Here is a 12840-nt window from a genome sequence, read left to right as displayed (position 1 = left end):
AGAATTAAAGCTGTTGATCTGTGGAGAAAATGCTAAACTTAAGCTTTATTTTATCAAATATGATTTGAGAAGCTGCAACAGTTCTAGAAGTCTAAAGTATTACAACTTAAAACACAACAACACTGTTAGTCACCTGTATCCTAAAAGTTCTTCAAACCCAACCGTCCTCTGAAACATGTTGATCAATAGCACCCTGTATGCTCACCAATATTTTGAGTTTTGATTGCTGCAACAGAAGTGTTATGCTTACACTAATGAACCAGATGACATGAAAGCTGCACGTGCTTTGTGGCCATTCTGTTTCATTCCTATAGTCTAATTTACTCCCTACCTCAAAAAAAAAAAAAAAAACCCAACAAAAAACCAGACTCAAAATCTGATATTTTCAACACTTAAATCATGAAGAAGCAGTGTGTGCTGCCATGTAAAAGAGTAGAAACTAGCTTGAAGGAGAATCTGTAGCCCCTCTTTTCCTCGGAAGCAGAATTTAAACTTTTAGTCTATTAAATACGATATTTCTCTGGAACTGGAAATTTGGAGAAAAGTGTCATTTCTATATTAAGATTGCCTATACAATTGTCATTCATCCTGTGAGGATTTCAGTGAAATCATCAGGGTTTATCCACATAATGTTTATTTATTATACACATAGTTAATATTTACTCTCAGCTTTGTGCAAGTGGCTCAATCAACCCTCTCATCAACAAACACAAACTCTTGTAAATTCTACTGACTTCAATAGAGGTATGCTAATTTATACCAACTTACGATCTAGCTTATTAGCCATAAATCAGTGGTTACATGTGTGACCTTCCTCTCCCAGCTGTTTAAATGCAGAATGACTCAATACTGTTTCATTCCAACATTTAAAAAAAAAAAGCATTTCAGGTAGTAGTGACCAAACTCCCTTTCATTTACATGTCATGTCCATTAACCACACCGGATAAAATACTTAGAAGAAAAGTTACGTATGGTCACCATTGTCACTGTTGTCGTCCACCAGAATGATCTCCTTGAGCAAGTGCGATGGGGTGTGATTCACAACGCTGTGCACAGAGCGCAGGATGACAGAGAGCGCCTCGTTTACAAATATAAAGACCACAGAGATCTGGGGCAGGTCATCTGGGTAGGTCATCTGTTTGCACCTGGGGAGAAGAAAGAAAGAATTAAAACCCACTGGGAGGTAAAATACACTGAAGAGTGTCCTCTCCTCATTGCTCTCCAGCATACAGGGACTTGCAGGCTTTGTTCTTTCTAACCTCAAACAAAAAAAGCTCAAAAGAAGTAACGTAGCTAAGAGCAGCAAACTTTCCATCAACTCAGTGAAAATCAAAGTGTACCTGCATGCACACAGACTTGTAGTGGCTCTCATCCTCTAGAAAGTTAAAAGCATCTCTTGAAAACCAAAGAAATATCAATGACTTTGCTCAGAAACAACCTGGAGAAGGCCCACAATACAATAGTCTGTGCTCCCAGGGGAACCATCAGGAGGTCTGCTGTTAACTCATAATTAGACCTCAGGACCCACTCAAGCAAATTTTGTGTTTACCCATACAAAGAGCACTTGCCATCCTTTCTGATTTTGCAGTTTGTGCAGGAATAAGAAATGCATGACGTTTGTTGTACAGGCATGCGCTTGATGAAATATTTGCAAAACAGATCTGCTCCATCTGAGACATCACCTTGGTAGGCAGCTACATCCTGAGATTTCCTTTTGTGCTTGCTCACTGATGCATATATTTTACCATAGACCATTTTGAGAAGAAAGCACGAGGCCTGGAGAAGTCATGCAGCACAGAGCAGAGCCTCTGCTTCCCAAGCCCCCAGCCCATGCCCCTCTGTAACACCATACTGCCTTATTTTAGTGGAATTCTCTCCCACTACAAAGATGCTAACTTTAAAAAATTACCTACGTGTTCTTACAGTCAAAAGCCATTCAGAATTACCATAGCAATTACTGAACCTGCTCTCTAAGATACTGCTAATGATATCACAGGAAATGACTTTTCCTGCTCTTATCAAACTTTCTGACCTCTCTCCTCATTCCTTTAGCATAACAATCACTTTTTTTCCCCACTATCAGCAGTCATGGGGACGGGGAGGGCGACAAACGCTTGACTGTTGGGTAACCTCTGGAAATCAGTTATGAATTCTAGTAAAGTGCAATTATTCGTAATTCCTACTCATCCCAGCACTATTTGCTGAGAACCCTGAGTACTTGTCATTGATTACAGTGTTACTATAGCTACTTACTAGCAGCTTGCTGGTGGCCTGTGCCATACAGAGGACTACTGTGTAAAACTTCTGGCTAAGCAGCATTCTTACACAATCTAAAAATAAACCTGGAACAAGGACAGAGATCTACAGGAGGTATGAATGCTCTGACACAGCCTCCTTTTTGAATTTCTCTTTGAATGTGATTTTCCTCTTGACCACACCAATATATCAAAGAAGTCCATCAGGAATACTTCACTAATAGGAAAGAGCCATCAGCTAAAAACATGGACCTTGCAAGATTTCCCTTGATGAGGGACATCTTTGATCTGACAGTGATTTGCTTCAGAGGCTCACTTGTATCAGCAGGACATGGCAAACTGCACCTCAGTAAATCGGACAGGTACCCAAGGAGTGGGTGCATTGCTGGTGGAGGCGAGGCAGAGGAGGGAGCCCACCCTAGGCCATGCATCCTGGTGGGGTCCTGCATCAGCACTCAGAGCTTGCAGGAAAGAAGCTAAGAAACCATGTAGCCAAAGTCTGGAGACAGCAAGGAGGCTGTAGCAGAGGAGGAAAAGGAGGAGGAAGTGCAGTGAGAATGAGAGGGCAGTCAAAGCAGCATTTGCAACGTAAAGGGATGAGCAATCAAAGGAAAGGTAGAGTGAACACAAATGTGGGAAGCAGAAGCATGCATGGAAGGACCAAAGTATTCTGCCTAGGAAAACACAGGGAACCACTGAAACACCTGGGCACCGAGACATGTGTCCCAGTCCAGACTGAAAGGCTGAGTAGGACTAACCCCAGCGCTTTTCCTCCATCCTCCCACTTACATTCTGAGAAAATCAGTACTTCTAATTCAAGTTTTCAAACCAGCATACCTAAACCATAACCTCCACTTTTGACTTATTTGTTCTTCATCATATCAAATCAGTGTATTATTATCCTAAGTGTGACTCCATGATCTCACTGGTTCACAAGAGTTTGCCTGCTGTGGTTCCCAAGGATTACGTACATTGTGGGGCATCATGGACTGCTTTAGATAAAAGGCTGTTTTGAATTCGTTATCCCACCTGGGTTAAGTCATTCAGTTGTCCCCTTTCTCTGTTAACAGGATACAGTTATGCATTATGTCTGCATTTGCAAAGAGCACTCCAACCATTACATATTAGCATATCATGGGTAATCCCGCTGCAACAGGAACATCTAGATGGGCAAAGGCAAACCTCAGAATTTAGCAGTAGTTTAAAAGCTGTCATAGTTTTATTTATTACAGCAAGGATGAAGAACAGCAAAAGAAGCTGTCCAGCTGAGTAGACTTTTCAAAGTACAGCAGTGATTTAGGAGTTTATTTCCTGCAGGCTTCCAGTCAACCTTGAACTCCCAACTCCTTAAGTCACTTCAGAAAATGAGATGGATGTGCTGAGGTAGTCAGGAGAAAATACTGGTCCACTAACAAACACTTCTGATGATGTCTGAGAGCACGAGCAATCCCAGTCAAGGGGCCTTTCCTTAAAAATCAGTGGGTGCTTAAGTGCTTTGTTGGATTATTGCCCAAGTGCTTCCCAATGTATTCTGTAATTAGATACCAGCTGCAGCAATTTACAGTTAATACTTCCTTCATTCCAAGAAACTCTAACCAGCAGTTGACACTCTGAGCCAAATAGTGACATTAGCAAGTCACACGCAAAGATGCTCTACCATCAAAGCACAACCGTGCCCACTGTCACCTTACAACGCCTTTGCAGCTTTGTTGTTGGCAGGAACGCTGACAGCAGACGGAGAGCATTGCAATGGAACAGTCAGTTGCTTGCGCCTGCATGCAAGGTTGAGAAGGTCAGAGCGTCAGGAGGGCACGTGAAAGTCCTCCTTGGTGCAGCCCTTGATTTTTGGCCCTGGAGCATGGCAGCAGGAGAGAGTTCATTCCAGAGGAGTCCCAGGAAAAGTAAGGCTATAACAAACCCATTGACTTTCAATAAGGCATAGGGCAGCCTCTCAGAAAATGGTTCCAAAGTCTGGAAACAGAGGGAAAGTATCAGGCAAGAAACCTATGAGCAAACAATGGAGGAGCTTAACATGAGACTGGTTGCTTTTATTATTTCTTTTGAGAGGAAAAGCAAGCAGAAGGTGAAGACATCAAACTGTATGTCCTAGCAAGGCACACCTTTATATGATTCAACCAAAAGGACTTTGGTAAGAAATTAAGAAATCATCCATTTCTGGCAGCCCTGTGCAGTAAAGTGCCTGGGTGTTTAAGGCAGCCCCTTCTCGGGGAGCAGAGGCTTGGCTGCCTGCTTGGGGAGCCCCCAGCACCAGCACTACACCCATACTCTGCCAGGGAAGGGAGCTGGGTACCACCACGCTCTCCACATCTCTGCGCTAGGTCTGATCACATTATGAACTGTGGCAACCAGGTAAGGGAGGACAATTACAGTAATTGATAGCTGAATCTTGGCCTCATTAACATCTGTCTAACACTACTGAGTTCAGGAAGAATTTAGAGCATACATTTGACCTCTGTGGTAGCTAACGATGGTCTAAGCTGGCCAGGCATAGCTCACATTTAATATTACTGTGATTCTAAATTAGTATTATGAACTGTATCAGGTCTCACAGTGTACAACCAGCAAAGGACTTCAGGTCTGCATGAGAAGCAGTGCCTCTTTCCAGGGCAGATAGGTATGCTGTAGAGAAACACACCGCTGGATGCATTCGGGACTAGGGATTCCAAGCAAAGGCTGACGATGCCATGGCTAATCATTTCCATGGACTGGCTGAGGATGGATTAGACCTGATATATGAAACAGCCCTTCAGGCATCTTTCGTACAACATGCCAAGCATCAAACCTGAGGCATTCTGCTGTTGTCTTGGGAAGAGTCTTTGAGTGTTCTTGCTCTGTATTGGCTACTGCAGAGCTTGGCTGGGAACCCAGAGGTATTTCCTTTGTACTTGACAGAGAGCTGGATGTCAGATCATTTTTCTCTACTTCGGAGATGATTTTCACTCATTCTTTCCCTTGCATTGAACTGGTTTCCTTGAATGACCATTTCCCAGCCAGCCCCCTGAGCCCAACTGTGAGCACTGTCTATGCAGGCATAAGAAAACAGGGAAGGCTCTTCAGTGGGCAGACCAGAACCTTGAAAAAAATCAAGTACTAACATGAAAAAGGTCATAAATTAGAAACTGGGACAATGAGAAGACAAAAGCTTTTCGGCTGCACATGAGCCTGCTGGTAGATAATAAAGGGAAGGAAATGTTCTTTTGTCTGAACCTTCATTCCTTGATAGCTATATTTACTCTGGTTGTATCTGATCCAACAGAAAGATGTCAAGTCCTCTATCAGAACTGGTCTTACAGTCCATTTGATTTGCACTCTTTTTTGTGAAGGACTGACACTACAGCCATGTAGGTAGTTCACTGCATTGCCAAGGAAAGAAAAATCTTTTCTGCTTTCTCCTGCCTTCTCTGCTGTCTGTATACTTGCTCAACTCCAAAAATGAGTTTTTCTTGCAGACCTTAATATACTGAGTTTGAAAATGGATTAGGCAATGCATTTAGAGATTTCTGACAGCTTTACCCTTCAGGAAGAAATGCAAACAAAATTAAAGCCGCTTCATGAATCTTTAAAGTATTTAATACAAGATATGTTTTTCCAATGAACCAGTGGGATGGAGATGACTGTGGGTGTCTCTCCTTCACGAACTTGATGAAATTGCTGGGCATGAAGAAATCTCTGCGGTTCTAGCACAGAGTAACCTCAACATGCTCTGTAGCTTGAAAGCTGCAGAATGGTCTGTTTGTGTTTTATAGCCACAGCAGAGGAAAGGGGTGGAACAGCTCTTCGTTAGGTACATGATTAATGTAAGGACAAAGATAAATATTAAAAATATTATTGAATCCTTGCTCGTTAAGACTAATAAATACTACCTTTCATCACCAGGTTCATGTGTATTTTGAACCCAGTTAAACCAAAGTCTCAGAGTAGCCTTACATATACGGTTACCTTTTAGTACCCAAAAGCTGCTGTGACTTCCGTAGGCACAGATGATTTACAACACCTAAACCACTACATTTCATGGGTAGTTCAATGCCTGATTTCTTTCTCCAGAAAAACCACCAAGGCTTTGCAGCTAGTGCTAGATGTAATAGTAACTTTTCAGATGCAGAAATAAACTAGCATTACTTTCTTGTTCCGCATTGGCACAACAATGAAAACGTGACAAGCTGCAAACATCTCCTTCCCCAGCATGGGATTCAGCTGCTGACCAGTCCACAGCAAAAGCAATGACAGGCTACAAAACTGATTAGCTTCATGGATCATGAATCTGTCAGGCAGAGGGCTCCAACTCCTTCCTAATTAATTCTCCTTCTCAACAGAACGTGTTAACTGTATTATGCCATAACATTCTCTTTCTGTTAAGGATGGATTTTTCCTCCCTATCCAAAGGGGAAAAAAACCCCAAACACCAACCAGTAAATTTTTCAGTTCAAAACTTGCTTTTACTTTCTCCTCCTGGTTTGTAGCTCAAGGACAGCATTCCCTAAGAATCATGTAATATAATATACTCACAACTGCAAACAAGGGACCAGTGGTACAGAACACTGATGCTCTACATATCTTGAGAGAAGCAGCCCACTGTATTTACAACTAAGGTAAAAAGAGAAGTGACAGTTGATTTCAGGAAAAGCCTAGAAAATCTGGTGATACCAGAAGATACCTTTTTACTGTGGCTATTTCTTTGCAGTCCATGTCACTTTATGGAACAGCCTCCACTTTGACTTATCATACAAAAGAAAAATGAACACCTCCTCTTTTCTGAATTTATTGGGGGAAGTGCAGAGACAAGATACAGTGCAGTTCTTGTTGGTGCTGTTTGCTTGGTAGTCTAGGCAGCTCCAAAAAACCCATCATCACTGCTGAACAAAGGATTTGGTGGGTGAATTTCCTCCCCTGAGTGACAGCTAACGAAATTGGGATAGTTTTCCCTTCATCCCTGCAAGTACTATAACACTCCTGTCAGTATTTGGACATTTAGCATTAACACTGACTCCCTGTATCCATCCATTTTTTGGGTCCTCAGCAGAGACAGTATTTGCCAAACAACAAAAGCCAATTTTGAGCTCTACTACCTGATTCTTGAAAGAACAAACTGAATGACAGTTTTGCAAGAACTAAATGTAATGCTGAAGAAACGACTGCTCTTTCTGTTGCTTAAGAGATCATCTTCATAGCATGAGTTATTTAAAACTCTCCTCTGTCAGGACTTTACTGTCTGGAAATAGTCAACTTCCCTGGCAACTTCTACCTGACTTGACTTGCTCCCTTGCCCACACGCCATGAACCATGTCCTCAGCAGTTATCCGTGAAGAAATTCATTAAAATAAAGACACCTCCTCAACTGTTTCTGAGTACAAACTGTGTCTGTTCCTCCTCCCACAGTGTTTCAGTGCATCATGTTAAAGGGGAGTCAGGGGGCATCGACGAAAATAATCTGTCCTCCAGCTTTTCTGGTACACAGTGATGTTGATGGTCATTTTCAGGATTATAATAAACTCAGATCTTAAATTACTCCATACTGTAGAATTCCCAGCAGCTTTTTTCACATGCCTCCTTGACACACTTTTCCTTATTTTGCATCCAAAAGTCTAAGAAAGAAATCACCCACATTAATCAGAAAGAAGTCAGGTCAAATCCTTGTTTCTGTGCTAATTTCAAACACTTCTTGTATCAAGGAAAAGTGTCCTTTAATATCACCCAGAAACAGACCATTGCAATAGCCAGGAGTTTACCAGCACACATCTACTGCTGGGAACTTCCCACATTCCCAGGCTGAACAATTGGACTTCACGTCTGTAGGATTTGCAGAATGAAGAACAGCAGCAGCCTTTTTAAAATAAACATCTTCTATACCTTAGAATTCTCTCTGTCCTGTTTCCTGCAGCAAAGACCAACTTTACAGGAATTTCTGTCCTGTAATACTTCCACCAAGGAGAGACCCCTTTGAAGCTGGGACACAGGCAGCTTCACAGGTAGGTTAAAGCTCCCCATGAAGCTGCAATAGTACACGTGGGACAAGTGTTTCCTGGGAACCAGACATTCATTTTTGTCTGTTTTCCTTTCTTTTTAAATTCCAGACCAGTACAACTGGGACTAATATCTCTGCACAAAATACCCGACACATGTTTGTGTCTTTTGGGTTTTTAAGATGTTTGCTGCTCTGTTTGGCTTAATTCCTCCCTTCTCTATGACAAATTATTTTATGTGCATGGTAGAAAGCCTTGAGAACTGTGAATCAGTGGCTGATAACACAATATATATGCATAGTTAACATATGCAACATGAAGATGGCCCCACTTGTCAAGAATATTAACCCTTACATTTAGGATTATTAGACTCTTCAAAAGTAGCTGCCACACACATAAAATAAGAGGCCATATATTTCAGTGAGCTATTTCTGCCTCTCCTCAGGCAAACAATACCAGAAACATGCCATCATGTCTAATACTCATATTGATTTATACATATAAAAATGCTAAAACTAGTTAAATCACTTTTAAAACAAGTCCCTTTATTAACATGACAAATGGCTAAAAGCTCATGCTCAGATCCTTCTGTAGTAAAAAATATTTGCCTTTTTTTGGTAACTTGAGTCACTAATGTGTTTTGAAATACCATCTGTAAGAAATTTCCACTCTATCCCCTAGTGTGCCCGTTCAGATCTGCCTGTGGCTGTATGCATGATGCATCACAAAGCATTAGACTGATTGGAAATTAATGGAGAAGCTGAAATCTGCTTTCAAATGCTTTTCAAAAATCCCCAAAGAAAATGTATCCCCCATGTGGCTTTATTTTTAATGGTGCTGCACTTTAAATTTAAGGAAGAGCCCAACTCAATTCAAAGTGACATGTATTCTGCTGAATTTTAGGTGATTAAATACTAATGCCTTATTTAGATTTGTCAAGTGATTCTCAAGATTTCTGAAAGATCCTGGTCCCTGTTCCAATTGGATTTTTAGCTTGCATCCTTTAAAAGTAGAAACCAGACAGGAGTTGTCTTTAAAAAATTAAACATGAAGGTGGTCTTGCAAAATTCTGCTTTAAGATTGGAGAGCTCTTTGAACTTGAAGCTAAGTGAAATATAGACATCAGTGAAACCAATGAAGTAATACTAAATAAAAGCAGAACTAAAGGCATGTTGCCAGTTCACAATAGCAGTGCTTTGATTCCAAGTTGTAACCAGCAAAATATATTCCGAAAACACTACCTTTTGTGCAATTTTTTGAAACTTAATTCTGGGAACTATGCATATGGAACTATGGAGGAGAGAGAATATACTCTCATCTCAGTGCTTCACCAAAACTAAGACCTCATATTTCAAATAGGAAAGGTTCACAAAGAGCCATTCAAGAAGCCAAAAAATGTTTTCGAGGTTGCATTCACAAAATTGGCTGCTACCCCGTGGCACCACTTCTTGTTCCTGCCACCAAGGATCATTACTCTCCAGCTAGCAATGTGAAGTCAGCTATTTAGCTGCATTTCCAACAGGGATTTCTAGCAGATTTCCCATTAAGAAGTACTCTTCCGCTCAAAGTGATGCATCAAGATCCCAAAAAAGAATCCTTATGGCAAAGGAAGAATTAATCCCAGCATGTCTGCAGGGAGTGAGAAGATAACAGCCCAGATATCCAAAAGTGTACTACGTCTGTTAAAATACTACCTTCTCTATAATGTCTCTCCCATTGCACTCCAAGTCCATGCCAGACATAAGGAAAAAATAGAGGAGTGGATGAAATCAAAGGAATAATTTTCAATAAATAATGTATAAGAGTAATCTCACCATTTTCCATTTGCACAGAACAGCTTGCTGTACCCTTGAAGCTATTTGTTATTCAGATAATAATATGTAAATACCGAAAGTTATCCTTGACTATTAAAAAATTTACTGCAAGTATTTAGTATTAAAAATTCAAAGTACTTTTGTTTAATTTTGACTATCTCAATCCCTCAGCTGGTGCTGTTGGTGCTGGACAGAGGCTGAGTATCACAGTGTAATCTAGAAATGTAGGGCAATAAAAAAGTTTTCAAGGTAACTGCTGCAGAGCTCTTCACAGATTTCATTACAGGTTTGCTGTCACATTGCAGTGTGGTGGTAAGGAGGAGGATAGAGGAATGCAATAATTTTCCACTATTACTTCAGCTAACAATGTTTTTTATGGTCTCGGGAGGACATACAACAATGTTTGGCAAACAATCCTTTCTTTAATGGGCTCCAGTATATTTCACAGGAGACCAGCTTTCATCTCTGGTCAAATCCAGTTATGCAGCAGAATGTTTCTTTCTACCTGTGTACAAATACAGGATGGTCGGAGGAGTAAACAACCAAATGGGAGGTCAGTCATAAATCGAGTAAACCCATCCCCTCACCGCCTGCCAAAACCATAGTGAGAAGCTCTTCATTTCGCCTTGTCCCAGCAGCCGCAAGGCTGGTTGGAGCCCGGAAAGGCAATGCTTTCCCGGTAATCACAGCACTTGGCGTGCTGAGGTGATGCGTAACCTGATTTGACTAACCAGCAATGGCCTTGAAATGTTGAAACAGTAGTCACAGGGTTTTTCCTCTTGCTTTAAATGATCAGTTTCTATCAGAGTAAAAACAGACCAAGTTTATGGTATGTGGGAAGAATTATAGTTCAAATAGAGCAGTGTTCCAAGAACAAATGCATAAAGAACATTGATTTAGCACTGAAAATGGGAGTATTAAATCCATGGTGTTTAGATGCTTTATATGGGATCTAGCAGAGAGGTTGGTGGTAGTAGCAGTGTGTTTATAAAAAGGCATGTCTCCGAGTCAAGCAGAGAGGACAAATGAAGGTCCATGCGCCGTATGTATTTCCCTTGGTAGACAGGGGTAGGAAACTGCCCGCCAAACTAAGCCTCTTTAACCACAGGTGACAGGGCACATCCAAAGATCTCAACAGACTTTGGATCAGGACCCCACAGGATAAATCATCGGGCAAAACCAGCTTTGTGAAAACCTAAGAGCAGAGTCAGATCCTGAAGTGCAGATGGGACTTTACTCCTCTTTACATCTTTCCCAGCGGTACTTGCAGGATCGTTCTTTGTGTATTATAACTACTTTATTAAATATCCTATTCAAGTAAAGCAGTTAAGCATGTCTTAACTTCACTGGGGTTACTCATACACTTAAAACTAGGAACATATTCATTGGACTGGAGCCTAATTGCACTTTTATAGCTTTTGTTTAAATTAAAGGCTAGCTAGAGGTGAACAGCACAGTATTCAACAATTTCATGCATTTAGAAGTTAAATGTTAACAACAGTTTCTTACCTTCTAATTATTTTGGGCACTTCAGAAAACTCTTGCATTTTAATTTAATTTTGGTTACATTTAGAAATAAAAACATTTTTTTAAAATCCAGCCACTTTTGCTGTCTAGCACAAAGCTAATATCTAGGGCATGCTTCATAACAGCAAAACACTTCAACGTATGGGGATTTTTTTTTTTAATAAGCTCTTACCCTAATTCAGAAAAACAGGTCAGCACATGCTTACTCTTCACTCAGGTTGACAGAAATTAGGCACGTGTCCTAGACCAGGCAACGTATTTAAGTAAGATTGTGAATTTGAGCGAGCCAAGGACACACAGCAGTCTTTTCCTGCCTCTGAGAAGCTATGGCCATCGTAGCACCTCACCATTCCTGCACTGCTCCTGCCCAAACCTGCCGGCTGAGAACCCATTTCCTTTTTCACTCTGTGTTGCCTGGTGTTTTTTCCTACTTGCCCATAGACATTTTGAAGTCACATCCTCAGTGTTTGCAGACTGAAATTAATTTGCCATCAGAAAGAAACCTGGAAGTGAGTGCTCTGCACTGGGGGAACAGATTATTCCCATTAAGTGTCTGCTCAGCAGACTGAAGCTGTGTTCACAACCATGCCCTTCTTCATCCCTCATCTATAGACAGACACATTCGACCTGTTTCATCTGGACTATTTGCTCAAACCTGTACTTAGAGAAACTTTCCCCCCACTGCTTCCAGAGATTCCCAGATCTGTCAGGCAAAGGAGTTGAGCGCTCCTCTATGAGCAAGCAGATCACAAATTCCCTGCCTCTTGGGTACACGTGGGTTAATAACGCCAAGGCAATAAGCCAATGAACTAGCTGTAGGTCATGCATTTGTTTTCAGGCAGTGTAGAAAATATAGGAGCAAAGCTTCAATGTCATTTTTATCTTGAGTTTAATGTAAACTGCACCATGACCCTCTGGGAGAGCTGTGTCCTAATGAAACATCCACGGAGGGGATGAAAGCTTACTCCAGTTGCTGAATGAAACAACTGTTCACTTTGTAGATGGAAATAACTAAAATTTATGCCTTTCCTCTGGAATTTTAGGGGTACAGCCTAACTTAGCAACAGCACCCAAGGGTATTTTAGTGCACTGTTTTAATTATTATTGCTGCTATTAATATTCTACCATTAGTCAAGTCTGAACTACCGTCTCTGCCACCGAGGTGTGTTTCATACTACCCTAGAGGCTAGCCCAGTGCTAGGTCATTCTGCAGACAAAATACATAAATGCAGACTAACAAAAGTCTGAGAGCACAGAATAAAT

The 12840-nt window shown here is 41.1% G+C and overlaps 1 protein-coding gene across 1 annotated transcript in view; it reads right to left on the bottom strand.

The window, feature by feature from the left end:
• GALNT9 (polypeptide N-acetylgalactosaminyltransferase 9) overlaps positions 1–12840 on the bottom strand; it is a 158203-nt gene that overhangs the window by 102456 nt on the left and 42907 nt on the right. Inside the window, exon 3 of the mRNA XM_054844821.1 lies at positions 979–1145. Within this exon, the coding sequence (XP_054700796.1) occupies positions 979–1145 (167 nt within the window). The remainder of the gene's footprint in view (positions 1–978; positions 1146–12840) is intronic.

The sequence above is a fragment of the Grus americana genome, chromosome 16 (assembly GCF_028858705.1).
Source record: "Grus americana isolate bGruAme1 chromosome 16, bGruAme1.mat, whole genome shotgun sequence".
Lineage (NCBI taxonomy): Eukaryota > Metazoa > Chordata > Aves > Gruiformes > Gruidae > Grus > Grus americana.
This window is presented reverse-complemented; position numbering and strand designations above follow the sequence as displayed.